This window comes from Micromys minutus (assembly GCF_963924665.1).
Source record: "Micromys minutus genome assembly, chromosome: 7".
NCBI classification, from domain to species: domain Eukaryota; kingdom Metazoa; phylum Chordata; class Mammalia; order Rodentia; family Muridae; genus Micromys; species Micromys minutus.
The window spans coordinates 58,111,079-58,128,755 of NC_137976.1; the positions used below are offsets into that span (position 1 = coordinate 58,111,079).

General features: G+C 43.5%; 1 protein-coding gene across 1 annotated transcript; it reads right to left on the reverse strand.

The window, feature by feature from the left end:
• Window positions 1-977: 977 nt before the first annotated feature.
• On the reverse strand, window positions 978-1,529 carry LOC308422409 (mitochondrial import inner membrane translocase subunit Tim17-A-like; the record flags this gene model as incomplete). Its single annotated transcript, XM_080918982.1, has 1 exon — window positions 978-1,529. The coding sequence occupies one exon, from the start codon at window positions 1,527-1,529 to the stop codon at window positions 1,017-1,019; it is 513 nt and encodes a 170-aa protein (XP_080775108.1). The 3' UTR covers window positions 978-1,016.
• Between the last annotated feature and the right edge of the window lie 16,148 nt (window positions 1,530-17,677).

Here is a 17,677-nt window from a genome sequence, read left to right on the forward strand (position 1 = left end):
GGCTGTAGCCCAACATTTTGGGAAAGTCAAGGCAGGAACTCAAGCAATTAATTTCATTATTTCCATTGTTAAGAACAAGAGAAAAGAATGTATCCATGTTGTCTGCTTGGGTCCTGGAAAGATGTCTCACTCTTCTACAGTTTAGGGCCCAGCCTAGGGAATGATGTTGCCCACAATGGGCTGGGTCGATAAAATCTTTCAAAGGCATCCCTACAGACCAATCTGATTTAGATAATAGCTGAGTTGAGACTTTTCTAGTGATTCTAGGTTGTATCAAGTTAAGAGCTAAAACTTGTAGATCATCTAAATATTGACTAGGCAGTGATGAAAAAACTAAAAAATTTGGTACCTGATGGTACAAGGTTATACTATATTATATCCTATGATGACCAACAGCAATTCTTCCATCTTCAGAAACTCATGTCATACCAACTCCAACTATATTTCAAATCACCATAATAATCCAAACTTACCAGTTAAAAGACAAATTACAATATATATAATACTTAGCTATGTATTTTTCAGAATATAAAGCTAAAACACACAAAGACATTTAAAAAGAAATGACTGAGAAACTATGTAGGTCAAAGACAAACCATCAGCTAAATTAATATTAGACAAAATAGATTTTTTTTTAAAAGGAAAGGTTAAGTCCCAGAAGCCTTTTATTGTCTGAATAACTGTACACAAAACACCAGGCAGAGAAGTCCCGAAGTAATGATGGTCGAGTTTCACTGTTATTTGGCCTTTGGTCCTTTATCTTCTAAGCTCATATACATTCTTCGCATGGTATTATACATTTATTTTGATCACAGATGCAATCCAAACATGAATAAATAAACTCAGTATCTTTACCACCCTCTGAGTCTCTTTTAAATAGAAAAATGTGCTAAATGTCACTTCATGGCCCACTTGGCTGCCGGTGTCCCACCTAAGGCTTTAAAAAGACTATGATTTGATCTGAAACTCTACTGAACTACAGTCCACCCAGTCCCAGGGGTCCTGGGAACAGCGTCCTACTGATACTGTCGGTAGTCTCCAAACTGTGAGGACGGCAACTGGCTTGAAGGCAACTGGGAGTGATCTTCGGCAAACCGAGGGCCATTGGGAAACTGTGCAGAGGCAAATCTTGTCAACAGGATACCAGCTCCTTCAATCAAAGCTAGGAGAATTCTGCCCATCGCAGCTGACCCAACCATGGCCACCGGTCCATTTCTTGCTTGCAGGATAGCTCCTGTTAAGGCACCGCTAGTGATGGAGTTCCAGGGATCTTCTTTGCCTCTTATTTGAACCATACTACAGTCAATCATGGAAAACAGTCCTCCCCAAACTGCAAAGCTACCTCCCTGTTGTGGAGCCCTGGTTTTAATAGCTGTTAAACTCCCTCGGAGTCTGTGCTTTACTCCCACTGGAGAATTTCGAAAACCTTTGAAAGCCTGGAAGATGCCGCCACTTATGGTACCCATGGTAAAGGCGCCACCACAGTCATCCACAATTCTCCATGGGGGTTCTCTCGCGTACTCCTCCATCTTGGCTCCAACCCGCATGAGAGTGTCGACAAAATAGATTTTAACATATAGTTAATTAGAAAAGAGACTATCCACATGATAACCAGACTTAGACAGAAATGTAAATGATATCTATCTCCATGGGAGAGAGCCAATCCCTGACACTATTACAGGAACCTAGCATAACTGTCTCCTGAGAGGCTTCATCCAGTAGCTGATGGAAACAGATGCAGAGACCCACAGCCAAACATCAAGCAGAGCTCAGGGAGTCATATGGAAGAGTGAGGGATAGGATTGAGCCAAAGGGATAAAGAACACCACAAGAAGACTCACAGAGTCAACTAACCTGGGCCCATGGCTGCTCACAAAGACTGAATCACCAAAGAGCATACATGGGATGGACCTAGACCCCCTACATATTTGTAGCAGATTGCAGCTTGGTCTTCATGTGGGTTCCCAAACAATTGAAGTGGGAGCTATCTCTGACTTTTGCCTGCCTTTGGAGTTCCCTTCCAGTAGCTAGACTCAGTGGGAGAGGATGCACTTAGTCCGACTGTGACTTGATGTCCCACGATAAGGTAGTACCCAAGGGTGTCTTCCCCTTCTCTGAGGAGAGGGGAGTTGATAATAGGGGGTGGGGTGAGGGTGTGTCTGGGAGGAGAAGGAGGGAGCTGCAACTGAAATGTAAAGTGAATTAAATAAATAAGAAAAACATAAATCGTAGCACTGGCGTGATTTTAGTATCTCAGTAGCTGTAGCCCTGATAACAAAACAACAACAACAAAAATAGCTTAGAATCCACCTAATTTTGCTCAGTTTAGCTTAGTCTTGCAAAATTAGGAGCAAATACAAACTTTTTATTATGAACATAAAAGACAGATCTATCAGACATGTATAGAATCCTATAGTTGATGATTAAAATATACATCATTATTTTCAAACAGAAAATGTTTTCAAAGACAAGCCTGCAAGAGGCAACAATGGAAGGCTCAACAAATTCCAACAATCACTTGCCCTGTGTGTTTCCTCTTCCAATACTTCTTCCATTTGAACTTATATGTGCACATCATATACATTCATTCATTTACTCAATACATTTTTTTGCATGTTTATTAGCAGAATATAATAAATGCTAATAAACACCAGTCATGGTGGTAGGCACAAGGGATTCTTTATCTAACAAAACAGAGGACAAAGGGCCCTCCTTGTAAGAGTTTACATTCTACAGCCACTCTGTCACTGGGTTGCAAGTATCTTACGGTGGGGCCACATCTAATACAGATTTAGCTGGTTCCCAGAGAGTAACTGTCCCTGCTATGGCTGGTTTTACACACTGATACTGAGCCATAAGGGTTGGGGGCACTTGGAGTATGCTGTGAAACCCCATGGAACAGGAATTATCAGGAAGGTGTCAGGATCCAAGGGTACTGACAAAATAAAAATGAGCCTCATCACCTCACTTTTGACAATTGAGTCTCAGGAGTTGTTGAGTTAAAACAGGTTATTTAAGTCTAGAAACCAGACCGTTAGCATGGTAAGGCCGCACGGATGATGGTGGTGCTAGAAACGATTAAATCAGATAAATCAGATTGGAAGATGCCACTATCTCATAACACATCTTTACAAACTTGAGTAAAGTTTAAGGAATCCAGGTGAACTGAGTGACCATGATAAGTGACCAGGGTCCTCTTTTACCCCTTCCCCTCTGAGGTAGGAGGGACAACCATGTCCAAAAGAGATATGGGTCAGGAAAGAGCAAACATGTATGCTTACTACAAGACACGATGTAGCTCACTGCCAACAGGTTCATGTTCTGACTACAATAGGGGGAAGGTGTTGGAAATTCTGCTAAGTTCCAGAAGGCCAAGAAAGAAAGGGGCCTGAGAAAGGTGCTTCTTTAAATACTGATTAGCTCCATCTGCAGGGAGGTGCCCATTTTGAGAGGCCACTTCAGTCCAGGGAGAAAAGAAAACAAAGCAATAGCCCCATGGCTAGAAAGAGGAAGGAAGAAAGCTATTCAAAGCCCTTGCCCCTCTGCCTAGTAGAACACAATAGTGGGGACCTCTAAGGAACAACCATGGCTTCCACAGAATCCCTCAGACCTGGTGTTTTCTGGGTTTTGAGCCTATTGGAGTACTGTTACCATGGCAACAAGGCTGGGATGCTCAGCTCTACAGGAGAGGTTTATCCCTCCAAATATGCCTCTCAATTAAGCAACAAAAGGATTCGATGAACCTCAACTAATCTCATATTCTCCTGGAAGACCTCTCTTAGGAGGCGCTTCACTCCTTCCTCCCACGAACTTCCTAGGTTATCCTCTGTATTCAGCCCACAACCTCATCTAGACAGTTACTTCTTTCACACTTCAAACACATCCGGGTCAAGCCTGAAGTACCCTGTCAGTCACAGGCACCTCTTCCACACCTGCTACGCAGGGACATAGAAAGGACTGTTTTAGAATTCACTTAAAACCCACAGACTTACTTATCGCTGCCCCCCTCCACATTCTTCAAATCCAAACAGATTTGATCAAAAAATACCCCCCCCCCCAAACTGAGTTTCTCTGAACACACGGAGCTTTTCTTTCTGTTATTATTCCTTAAATAACACAGTGTAAAGTCTAGAGACTATTAGAAGGGTGGTTGGGGAAGTGGCCACGAAGGTAAAGGGGTTAAGGAGTACAAACATCAGACAGATACACCCTGTTTTTAAAAGAGAGATGATTTATCAGGTAGGGAGAGGACACACGCAGACTTCAGTTTGTGTCCCCAGAACCTATTTGTCTAGTGTCACTTCTTATTACCGTGATAAAATAGTCCAAGCAACTTGGGAGGGAAAAGGTTTATTTTTAGCTCACAGTTCCAGGTTACAGTTCATCACAGAAGAAAATTCACGTTGGTAGGGGCTTGAAGGAGTTGGTTATATTATATCCATAATCTGGACAAAGAGGAAGGGATATTTACCAGTGCTCAGAGCTCTGTCTCCACTATTATCCATTCCTGAATCCCTACCCCAAGGAATGGTGCTACCCACAGTGGACATGCCTGCCCTCCGGAAAGATGATTCTGTCAGATACTTTACCACAGTGACCGGAAAATTAATGACTATACTACTGTGCTATATTCAAATGCTTCTGTGTTGTCATACAAGTGTGTCATTTTACATCGTTCTAGCCTGTCTCTCTCTCCCACTCCCCCATACTTTAGTCATACAATGCAGGGAAGCGTGTCCTCACTTCTCAATAAAGGAAACTGGCTCAGAAAAGTTCAGTGATTCCCATGGTCTGTGGAGAGTAGAGCTTGAGTTCACCTATGACTCCAAACTCCAGCGTTCGGGTTTGTTTTTGTCTTTTCTAGTCTTGCAATCTGAGAATACATGTTTGGGGAATTTCAAAACTGTACGTCATGTTATGGCTACAACCACATTTTCAAAGCTTTCTTCCCAGGAGCCAGGCTTACCTAGTAGCCTATGCTGAACCTGCCCCCCTACCTCATATCCATCCCTTTCCCTCTCCAGTTTACCTCTCACCTCCGTGTCTGGAACTAAGGCCCTATGACACTCAGCTAGAGGCATACGGTAAGCCGAGGGACTCTTGACAGGGAGTTCTGGGCCCTCTCATGGCCTACGGCTTGAGAATTGCTGCTGCTGCTGCTGCAGAAGCTGTCTGCTGCTCAGTGTATTTTTCTCACTTGCTACGGTGACTAGATCCCACGGTACTGGTGTAATATGCCGGAAAACACAGAGTACTACTGAAGTCTCCAGAGTAGAGAAGCCTCAGTGCACTAAGGAAACAAAGGTTGGAGCTAATGCTCCTGAAATGTGAGCATGCTCTTCTTTCCCCAACTGCCTTTGTCTCTTACAGAATCCTCTGGCTGTCCGATCTAGTCATAGGCCTCATTCAGGCCACATCTTCTGGCCCATAATGAAACCTTGCCCAGCCCAGCTGGCTTCCTTGAATGTTTGTCTTCACAGGGGCTCACAGGTCCAAGGACACAAACTGGAGAGGGAAAAGCATCTCCATTTTGATAAGACTCAGAGATAGAGGTTTTAGCTCATTAGCAGTAGAATCAGATGTAAACCACTGTCTGAATCCAGTGTTCCTGGTACTCTAACAAAGGTGTCAGTGTGAAGAATCTTGCTCTCATACTTCTCCTCAGGCTTTGGTCAGGGCTCATTTTCACTTGAAGTACTCAAGAATCTAATTAGCATGCCTACTACCATCTTAGTTCACTAGTACTCCTTCTCTAAGCTAGTCATCATTTTCATAAGGGATCTTAGAGCAAATCTAGTCCTGTTGCTTCCTTATGGGAAGTCATGGTTTTCTGTGCTCTCCGTGCTTAAGTTCAAAGTCTCCAAAATGGTGTGACATGGCCTTAATTCTCCAGCCTCATCTAACGTCAGACCCTCACAGTCTGCTGCAGCACACATACCTCCCCCCTGTACTGCTGACCTGCGTGGAACAGCTTATTCCAACCTGAAATCCTATGATGTCTATATGCAGATCTGTATGACTTGTGAAGTCCTCCTAGAGCGCCCACTCTCCTTACAGCTTTCTTGTATATTTCATCTGTATCTGTGAGCCTGTAGGGTGACGGTGTATTATTCATCTGGATCTCCAGAACATGAAATCAGTTCCAGGCCATACAAAACCAGGTTAATGAATGAAATCCGACTGAAGTAGAGGTTCCTGCCTTAACTAATTTCTGTTCCCTTTCTGAATCTGGAAGTTCAGGTTGGCCTCTCCCCAGGCCTTCAGTTATTAGATGTGGTATTCAGACCTGACGAGACAACAATCCCCATCATTTTGCCTCCATCTGTCCAGGGCTGGGGACAGGCACGCCCATGCCTAGCTCACATTACATCCAACATAAGGCGTTAAGTCCGCCTCCTCAGGCATTCCAGAGACTATTTATACTGTGGCTTGGGTCACTGCACCAACCTGGCTGGTTTCAAATTCTGGTTCTGTTATTTGCTGGCTTACATTTTCTCATCTACACAATGGAGATAACAGCACCTATATCTCACTGGGTATTGTATGGATGTTTAATCCTTATGAATTTTTAGAGTAACCCAGGTTAAGCATTTACCATGCTTAATAAATCTTAGCAAGAGAGAAGCCCGCCCTTAGTGAGGATAATTTGTTTTCTTTGATAGATGTATCCTCAGGTAAGTTTGAATACACATCTGAGGGTGATCTGACACCATTTATGAGCTCCTGTATTCGTGACTTTTGCATCACTGTAACCAAACACCTGACAGAAAAAAAAATTCAGAGAACTTATCTCAGCTCACAGTTTCAGAGGGTTTCAGTCCACCAAGGTGGGCAAGACACAGAGGAAGAGTTCAGTTCTTGGAGTAGGAATATGTGGTACAGAATGTTCCCATCATAGCAGACCAGGAAGCAGAGGCGGCACCACAGGAAGGAAAGGGTAGGTATAACCTTCAAAGTACGCCCCATCTCTCAAAGTTCCAGAACCTCTCAGACTTAAAGGTCCCTTACAGCTCTATTTTAATTGATATATAATATTTGGAGAGATATATGGGGTTACAGCGTAGTAACTTAATACATGTATATAATATACAATAATCAGATAAAGTAATTATGTCTATCTCAAACATTTATTAATTTTGTGTGTTAGGGATCTCAAAACCCTTCCAGGTATTTTTAAACGTATCATGAATTATTGTATATTATAATTGCCTTATAAATGAATAAAAAGAAATGAGTGAGAATACACAATATATGTCTTTCTAATGACTGACTAATTTCATTTATCATCTGTTCCCCAGGTCTACCCACACTGGTGAAGATGACACGATCTCATTATTTTTATAGCTAAATAATAGTCCACAGTGTGACTGCATATCTTGGCTACTGGAAATAGTGCTCCAGGAGGCATGAAAGTTCAGATATCTCTAAGAGTCCCTGGGGGAGAAGGATGGACAGACAGACAGACAGACAGATAGATAGGCAGTCAGACAAACAGTCCCACTTGAGGGCTTGCTGGATCCCATGGTAGTTTTTTGTTGGTGCTGTTTTGCTTTATAAAGAATCTTCATACTGTTTTTAAAAAGTTGTATGACTTAACTGGTCACCAGCAGTGTGTAAGAGTTTCTCCCTTTCTATATCCTCACCGCACGGGCTCTCTTTAGTCTTTGGGACAGTAATCTTGCTACCTGGGGAGAGAAGATAGCTCATGATTTTCATTTGCACCTTCCTAGTGACTAATGATCTGGACACTTCTTAATATACTTGCCAGCTCCTTGCAGGTATTCTTTTGAGAAGTATTCATGCATATCATTTACTTGTTTTTCAAAGTGTTTTTATGCTGATGAGCTTTTCTTTGTCTTTTGTTTTGCTGAGATAAGGTCTCACTAGATAGTCCAAGCTTGTCTCAAAGCCATAGCCTTCTTCCAGAAGACTTCCAAGTGCTGAGATTGCATAAGCTACCAAGCCTGGCCTAATGCTGAGATTTTGGGTTTCTTATCTGTTGTGGGTATTAATCGCTTCCTGAAGCAATAGGTTACAAATGTTCTCTTTCATCCTACAGTGTATCCCATTGCTCTTCTGTTTCCTTTGCTCCACAGAAGCTACAGTAAAATCTCTCTAATTCATTACACTTACCAGGATTACCCTGGAAGCCAACACAAAGATGACCAAATTTCCCACAGGCAAGATACTGACTGATACCACATTGTGTTGAATGCTGAGGACTAATAGGCTAATCTCCAGTTCTCTGATCTGTCCCTCACACCTCCTGCCTACAAGGGAGCCATGTGCTTACCAAGAGTCAACGGGCTTAAAACTCCCTATGCTACTTCTATTCATTATTGCAAGTATATGGCTAAATCTGCATATAATTTTCATAGCATATTAAGCCATTACAAAATAATTGTTTCTATGAACACTGAATGATAGAGATGAATTGTTTAAAATTATTGTTAAATTATGTTTGATTAAGACTGCTTTAAAAATGAAGGAAATTTTATAAGAATTATAAGTCTTCTGCACTCTGACGGCTTTTAAAGGTATAGAAAATGCCTTAAAAGCACAGCCGGAGCAAAAATTATATATAATGTTGACTCCTGTCAACAAACCCACAGGCAAAGGTGTTCCCTCAGAAAACTTTTGCAAAGAAAGCTCAAAAAGTTGTATTATCGGTTGCAAGTTAAAATATTTAAGGTACACATTCATGACATTTTCAAGAGCTTTCTCAGTGAGCCAGTTAATTATTCATCCTGGTCACTCCTCTGACACTGTGGAGTCTCGGTCATCTCAGACATCAAGTCGATGACAGGCTTACATAGTTCCAAACATACAGTTACTAAAGTAACGCTCCTTTAGTCTATTCCTGCTGACTCAGCCCCATCACGTGTCGTCCCCGTGTTCAAAAGATAAAACCGTGTCACAAGATTTTTTGAAGGTCTGTCCAAATAGCATCACGTGGAGAGCTTCTAGGACTCAAAAAAAAAAAAAAAAAAAAAAAAAAAAAAAAAGGCAAGTAGTTTAATAGAAAACAATCGAGGAAAGGTGACAACAACAGACAGGGTCACAGAGCTGAAGACACAAGATACAACCAGCACCGCCTGAGGTTTGTGCCTCTGGTGATTAACAGTGGCCTAGCATCAAAATGGCTTCCACTGTCCGGTTTTTGGCAAGGTGCAGGCATCAAACTGTTGCCAATAATTTCCCTTGGGTCACAGAAACAGTACATGTATAGGCATGCACATATTTTGAAGTGACAGGCTCTCTGACCAGTTTAGACACAGTTATAAAGGATGCAAAAGTCTCCTGCCAACACGTGGCACTTTACTTATCCTCAGACACAATGGCGGGAGGAAGACACAGTGACAAGTTGAGCAAGCAGCATCACGGAGTTAAGAACATGTTCTCTGAAGAGGACAACTTGAAAGGGGTCATGGGCTGGCCGTGGCTAGCGTGTTCTCTATTGCAGGGCAGAGCTGGTGTCCTGAAAGCCTGGCACAAGACTCCAGATCAGGGCATGGCAAGAGATATGCTGTCGAGGAGTGGCGTTGCTCTCTTCCCCCTGACGTGTGGATCTTTCTCTCCTTTCACAAGCCCTGAGTCTAACTGGGAGGGACAGTTGCAACTACATCATACATATGCTGGTATTTGATCGCTTACAACACCCAGACCCAACAATAAAGCCAAGACCCAGTTTCTTGAATCCAAGGGCATAACGTTCAATCTATACATTAAAATGCAGGTTTCCCAATAAAAGGCAAACTACTTGACTTAGACTGACTGGGATGAAAAACAATCCCAGCTGCTTAACTTTTGGCACTGAAAACCAAACAGAACAAAACAAAAACCAAAAAAAAAAAAAAAAAAAAAAAAGCCTTGTCTGAAGATATTTCTTGTGTCTGAGGCCAAAATGCTGTCACCTCGCCATGAGCTGTTAAGAGGCTCATAGTGAACTTCCATCCCCAGGGTTGTAGCCTGAAATTGTACATATGTGTCAATGAACACAACAGTTAAGGTCTGATGCCTCCTCTTCTAAAATTAATACTTTTAGCCGAACCAGGGCCAGAGCAAGACACAGAGGGGGCTGCACTTTCTGAAAACTTTCTGGGACACTAATTGTACATTAAAATCATGAAAAGCAACGATCCCCCTTCCTGGTTTACATTTGAAAAAAGAGTACCAAAAGGTACAAGTCAACCTGTTCCAGGGATCTCCCAAGATGCCTCTGGAGTAAGACTGTACATTTCTCCCAACTGTACACCAGAAAGTGCCTAAGGCACCCTCCTTATGTCTGGGTCCCTCTAACTCCCCATCAAAACATGGGCTACTAACAGGAGCCATCGGTGTGTTAGTGTTTTGGTTATTTTTTTTTTTCCTCTGTTGTCATACTTGGCCATTTGGTGGAGAAGCTGACAAAAGCAACTTGAGGGAGAAAGGGTGTATCTTGCTCAGAGTTTGCAGTCTCGATCTACCAGGGTGGGAAAGTGGGACAGCAGCAGAACTCCAGGCAGCTGGTTCCATTGTACAGTCAAGCAGAGAGTGGGAAATGCTTGTGCTCAGTTTACTGTCTCCTGTTGTGTACAGTTCCAGCCCTCAGGACGATATTCACAACAGCCAGATATTCAAACATCAATTAGCTGAATCAAAATAATCCTCCACAGGCAGGCCCAGAGGCCTGTCTCCAAGGTGATTCTAGAACTCACCATGTTAATGATGGATATTAACCGTCACAATCAGCTTTCTGTTTCTATAACAAACACCTGGGGAAATCGATACAGAAAGGAGAAATGATTGTTTTGGCTCACAGTTTTAAGGATGACAGCCCTTAATCAGTTGGCCCCATTGCTTTGGGCCTGTGGAGGCCTATCACAGCAGGAGTTCATGCTGGATACAATTCACTCAATTCATGATCACAAAGACCTCCTACTAGGTTCTACTTCTTAAAGATTCCACTGTCTGTCTCACTGTGCCAATTAGTGTCAGTTGTCAACTAGACAAGATCTGGAACCTCCAAAGGGACAAGTCTTCAGGCACATCCATGAAGGATTATCTAGAAAAGGTTGGTTTGGGGTACAACTGTGAGTCATGATCTTGACTGGGTTGGTTGAGATGGGACAGTCCATCCAAATGAGAGCTGTGCCATCCTTGGGGCTTGATTCCTGGGCTTCATAAAAAGGTGGGAGTTAGGTGAGTGCAGGCATCCAAAATTCTCTGCCCCCTGACTCTTTGTGGCAGCAGCTTCACACTCACACTTCCATCATGCCTGCCCACTGTGAGTAAAACAACCCTTTCTCCCTGAAGCTATTTTTGTTACACTAAGTAACAGGACGCCAGCCACACTGGAGATCACAGCTTTAATACAGATCTTTGGGAAGACACACGCTCCGTACTATAACAGCCTCATCTCATAGGATCAACGCAGGGGCAACTGAGTTCACTTAAGGTGCTGCAGTCATGGTGGACACCCCAATGCTGCTTATGAGAAAAGATGACAGGAAGTGGTGAAAGTGGGTGATACGGAGCCAGAAATGGCAGCTGCTGGTTGTGAAGGCCATGAAGAAGACATTTAATCAGCATGTGCTCTCCCCAAGTTCTACTCGGTCATCTTGTGTGCTTAGTCACACTTAGGCACTGACCACATACCTCTAGGTGACAGGTGCGCAAGGCCACACTAGAGAGGGAGTGTCATAAGTCATCCATGAAAACCATGTTCTCCCTTGCTCAGTACTCATTGTGTGCCATATAACTAGAGGTTCTTCCTGTTAGATAAACATGGCAGACCCTGTCCTAAAGAAAAAGCTCAATTTCCTAAGATGGAGGTAGAGAACTAGCTATCCTGTTAGGAAGATGTCATGAAGATGAAAGGAGGGCTTTGGCTCCTGTCCTTTGAATGTGAGCAGAATTATAACTGTGTTGGCCACTACTGAAGAAGTGAGCCCTCTAAGGCTGGGCAACAAAACAACATAAAGCCCACATGGGTTCTCACTGAATGTGTGTGTCCCTGTGGGATCACCTCCCAGAAACTCAGCCACCATGCTGTGAGGAAATCCAGGCCCTGATAGCTTCCCTGCTTAGCGTGGCCTTCAAGCCTAGACCCCAGAGGGTGGTAAGGAAGATCTCACATGACTCTAGCCTGTAGCCATCTGAGTCACCAGCCACCTGGTCCCTCTTCTTTTCCAATTAGAGCATAGGCCACTATGTATGCCCTAGCTTGTTACCATCACGAGACCTAATGCAATCCCTAATAAACCAGAGATATTCACATCAAGCTCTAGTAACCTCCAGTAGGGACCTTAGCACCAATAAAGAGTAACACCCCTCAAAGATAAAAACAGCTTTGGCCCTTTTAAATTTCTACCCCTCTTACCAAGTTTGCAACACCTTTATTTATTCAACATTCGACTCACACAGGTTGTGTGCTGGTGCCGCCATACAAAAGGTATGATTTAAATACTGGATACAGACCTTTCCCTCAATAGGCAAAGTGCAGAGAACCAGTATGTTGTTGAAGTGCTTGGTCATAAATGGGACATCTATGTCATACTCCCTTCCCCAAGGCTCAGGGAACACCCCAGAAAAGAAGAGAACTGTAAGAGCTGGAGAGTTGAAAATACTGGACAAACATGTCCTCTGGACACAGCATTACAGCTGCACTCATGAACTTAACAACCGCTGAGGCTGTCTGTACATAACCATGCTAGACAACGCCCCAGCATGGATGGGATAGGGGCTAATGAGCTGGGAGAGTCAATTTCCTACAGAGATGTGGCCCCTTGTAGATTAGACATGCTCCAGAGGATGGCCCTACACTCATTTGTGTATGGGCACCACGAATTGGACTCAGTGGGTTATTTAAAAACAACAAGAATAGCAGCAGCTCAGAGTTGGAAGAGGAAAGGGGATATCTGGGAGAAGTTAAACTGGGGAGGTGAGAGGTGAATAGAAAAATTATTTATGTATATGTATGTATATATGTGTATATGATAATAATTTATATATGAGCGTCTCAAAAAATAAATAAAAATGTTATAGTTTAAAATCTTGGCATTAGGCCAGCATGATGGTTGAGCAGGTAAAGACATCTGCTGCCAAGCCTAAAGACCTGAGTTCAAGCTTCAGGACCCGCCTGGTGAACCAACCACAAGTTGTCCTCTGACCTCTACATGCCCACTACAGCAAGTATGTGCCTACACCTACATCCCTACATGCACAAAAATAAGTAGACATATCAATGTAATTTTTAAGTATTTTTTAAATGGTCTCAGTGGGTTCACTGTGTAGAAGGGAAAGGAGAGCAAAAATAAATAAATAAAGTCAATAAAATAAATCCATGCCGCCGTGCTGCAGGCTCAGCAGGAGCTGAAAACAAGAAGAAAATAAGTCAGTGAGGACATGCAAACCAGTGAGGAGAAAATCGTGGAGAGTGTGGCCAGCAAAAGCTCCTGAAGAAGGTGCCTTGAGCAACGTCTTGCCAGAAAGACCCGAGGCAGAAAACCCCAGGGCCCAATTAGCTGTCCTCTCTTCAGTTCCCTCCCATTATCTGCTCATGCCTGGTGTCCACACGAACCTTAGGACTGAGTCTCCAACATGTCACCTGTGAATTTCTGAGAAAACCATCCCGCAGCAGAACTGTTTGATAACACGGAAACAAAGCAATAAGGGGGGGGGGCTACCTTTTCACCTGCTAATGCTTTTCTTGGACAGCAACCCAAGGAAATGATACAACAGAGTAAACAGTGCATTTGAATAAAGATAATCATTGTAGTTTGGCTCATAAGAGTGGAATAAAACAGTAAGCCTTAATTGTAGAACAATTTACAGCATGTCATAATAATACCTAAGCTTTTATGAGCACTTGCTGTGCGCCGAGTACATTGGAAGTAGGCCACGTACATTGTTGGATTCTTGCAACCAACATACAAGCCAAATGGGTAGTAACATTACCTGTTTCTCTATAGATAATCTTCTTCAAGATTCTACAGAAAAGAGATAATAAATGACCATTACTCTATACCAAACTCTATTCAGATCTATTCATGGATCACTGGCCATATGATCTTTAAAAATTTAACTCTCAGGGAGAAACTTAAGCATTTTCACTTAAATCAGGGACAAGGTTGCTCACTCTCCCCCAGTATAGCGCTTATAGTTCTAGCGAGAACAATAAGAAAGGAGAAGGAGGAGGTCGTGGTTCTCACTTCAGTGAACCTTACTGAGTAACAAGCCAGGAGCTCCAAAGCAACACCCAGTGGCCCCTGTTTATAGAAAACTCAGAAACCTAACCCTGAGTCACACCTGTCACACCCTTAGCCCCAGAAATACCCAAGGAGAAGAAAAGCAACCATCTTGGATGTCCACATTCTATTTGTGTGAGGGAAAGTAACCATCTTGGATGTCCATATCCTGGTTGTATTAGTTGATTTCCTTCACGATAACAAACATAACATACTGTATAATTGTGACTCACAGTTTCGGGGCTTCCAGTCTATAGTTAGCCCCATTATTCCTGGCCTTTGGTGAGGCAACTATTTGCCTTGTAGCCAGAAACAAGAGAGGGAAAACACTGGCCCAAATTATAGCACGGTTCTGATGGCTTTCTCCTGCAGGTTTTCAGTTTGTGGATCTCTGTAAACTCTTGTCTATCATTCCCAGCTCCTCCCCCAGCCCAGGTTAGAGGTTAAAGCAAACCCCGTAACAAAGCAGGGAAGCTGTCAGCGTCTTTCTTTTATAGATGACTGAACTGGAATTCAGAGTTGTTAAATTATATGCCCAGGGTCACTTACCCAGTAAGTTGTGGAACTGGATTTAGTAGCCTCAGCCCTTCCCTTTTAAAACAGTATGTGTTTGTCCGTGTGTGTGTGTGTGTGTGTGTGTGTGTGTGTGTGTGTGTGTGTGTGGAGGGTTAGTTGGCCGTACACTATGTCTTCTAGGGACTGTGTTCAGGTCATCAAATTTCCACAGCACGTGCTTCTTACCCTCTGACCCATCTCACTTAAAGCCCCAAACACTCATCCTATCGTCCCCCATCGTCCCTTCCCACCAGTGAGCTAGACTGTATAAGCAGGAGGGTCATTCAGAGCCCACGCAGGCCTACCTCCAATGTTCTGCCTTCTCTCTCACACGCAGCACACCCTTGTGCTAAAAAAAATTTCAGCCCTGGCATGGGTCCACTTAAGCCCTCTCAGAAAGCTGGTATGAGGCTGGCACTGGGAAGCCCACGTGTATGTTCATGGTGCTAACCACAACACTCGGTGAAAAAGGAACATAATTAGAGGGCAGGACCCACAGACAAAACTTGAGCAAGGCTTCCAAACTGGAGAGCTCCGTCTGGAGCTGCCAAGTCCAACGCTTTGGCACAACCCCCGTTTTCTGCAGGCCTCAATGTCTTCAAAGACTTTGAGGCAAGAGACTACACTTGCATGCCCTCCAGTCACAGATGCTCAACTGATGGGAGACACGAGGTGGTATTATTGTGGCCCTGTGCTGAGCAGCTCAGGAGCTGAGAAACAGACCCGGATGTTCTGAGTCGGCTGATGTGGATCTCCAGGCTCACTTACCTGGCTTGGCAGATGAGCGAAATCAAGATAAGTTACACTGCTATGCTTCGCGCCGGTGACGGCAAACTCCTGCTGAAAAATCCTGGTTGTCTTTGCTTGAAAACGAAACCTCATTAAAATACACCCACGCCTAGCATGTGTATAGTCACATGACTGTTGTCAAGATAAAGTAGCCGAAGGGGCAAAGAAGATAGCCTTCAAAGCTCAAACTATTTACCATCTGCCCCTGGCAAACACTTCCCTCACCCGTCCTCCAAAGCATCGAGAGCAAATCCTTTAATCAGCAAACAGCAGCAACTCCGTCTCTCTCTTCAAGTTTCTACAGACCATATTGGGAGCAATGACATAGGTGTTTCCATCTTTGGAGACAGAAGGGTCACTGTCACCTTCCTTCCTCTGACCTCACCCAAGGCAAAGCAGGGAATCCCTGGGTGGTCATCACTAAAACTTCCATTAAACATGTTTAGAGGTAGGAAAATAATCCTACACCTCTGTGACCCGATGCCCACCCCTACTGACCCAGAAAAGAAAAATCCACAAGCAAAGAAGGTGTCAGATCAGTTGCAGCTGCTTTAACATGGAGAAGAGACAGAGCAGAAGCAATAGCAGAGAAGAAACCAAGGAATGAAACAGAAAACCACTGGGGAAAGCAATAAAAGCAACAGCTGAGTCATGAACTGGTAGAAAAGACTGCTTCAAGCCAGGATAATGGAGACAAAAAAGAATATACAAACCACAAATATCAGGATGAAGGATGAGGTGTCGGTGGGACTCCTAAAAGCATTAGAAAGAGGGTAAGTACACCCAAGATTCTACCCTAGATAAGATAATCAAATTGTTCAGAGGGTACCAACTGCTGAAAGGCGCTCTAGAATGAACAGATGACCGGACTAGCCCTGTATTTATTTTTTTAATTTGTTAGAACCATCCCAACAAAAGTTAAAAACATCTCTGGCAAATCCTACCCAAAACTAGAGTAATAAGTAGCAATTTTATACATACTCTTTCAGAAACTTGGAGAGAACAGTACTCACCCTGTCTTACTCTTCCCCTGATATCGAACAGGGATATATATCACAGGAAAGCCGGATCAATACACTTCCCAAGTATAGACACAAAAACACTCTCAACCAGATGTTGGCGAGCTGAATCCAGCACATAAAAGTATTAACACACAGTGACCAGGTGAGGTTGCTTCTCAGAACACAGGACTGGTTCAAACATTGCCAAATCAACTAATGTTTAGGTGTGACAACCAAGGCAAGACTCAGAGAAACCATGACTGGTCAAGGGGTGACCTAAAGACCAAATCTAACCTGAGGCCCATTTTTTAAGTAAAGATTACTGAACCACAACTCTACCCACTTGTTCATTGATTGTCTCTGCTTGTTTTCTCGCAGTAGTAGCCGGATTGAGTCACCGAATATGAGAGATCTACAGGACCTGAGTAAGGAGTTGTGCTGGAACCTCACAGGCCACGAAGTCTGAAGTACTTACGATGTGCCTACTATGGCTTGTCTTCACTCCCACAACACACTGGCACCAAATCTAGGGCAGAGAGAACTTGCCCTCACACCATCCAAGTCTCAGACACCAGCTGGGGCTCCTGTCCCCAGTTCAGATCTGATCCCATTTACCTGAGGTTGCTGTCTCAGCTCCCAGATTCATTCTCCATGTCAGATGCCAGTCAAGTCCAGGGCCTGCCTTAATTCTGACTGGTCAGCTATTAAAAAGCAAAGCAAAACATACTTCCTCCTCAGGCTCATTAAGTTGCTACAACCACTCTAAGAATTCGGGAACATTGTTTACCGACATTTGCAGGCTTGTTATAAAGGATACAATGCAGGAATGGCTGCGCAGATTAAAGACACAGGAGCACCATCACCACATCAGGATCTGCCAAGCCAGAGTTATTCAAGTCCCATGACTCAGAAGCTTTTATGGGGGCTCCATGACACAAAATGATTGATTAAAATATCCCTTTTGCCACTGACAATTAACTGAACTGTTAGCATTTCTCTCCTCCCTGAAGGTTGAGGAACAACCCTTTAATTACATAATTGGTTCGGCGGACAATCTGCTCCCAGCCTGAATCTGTGCAAAGGCGGAAGTGCAGTTGGAACGTC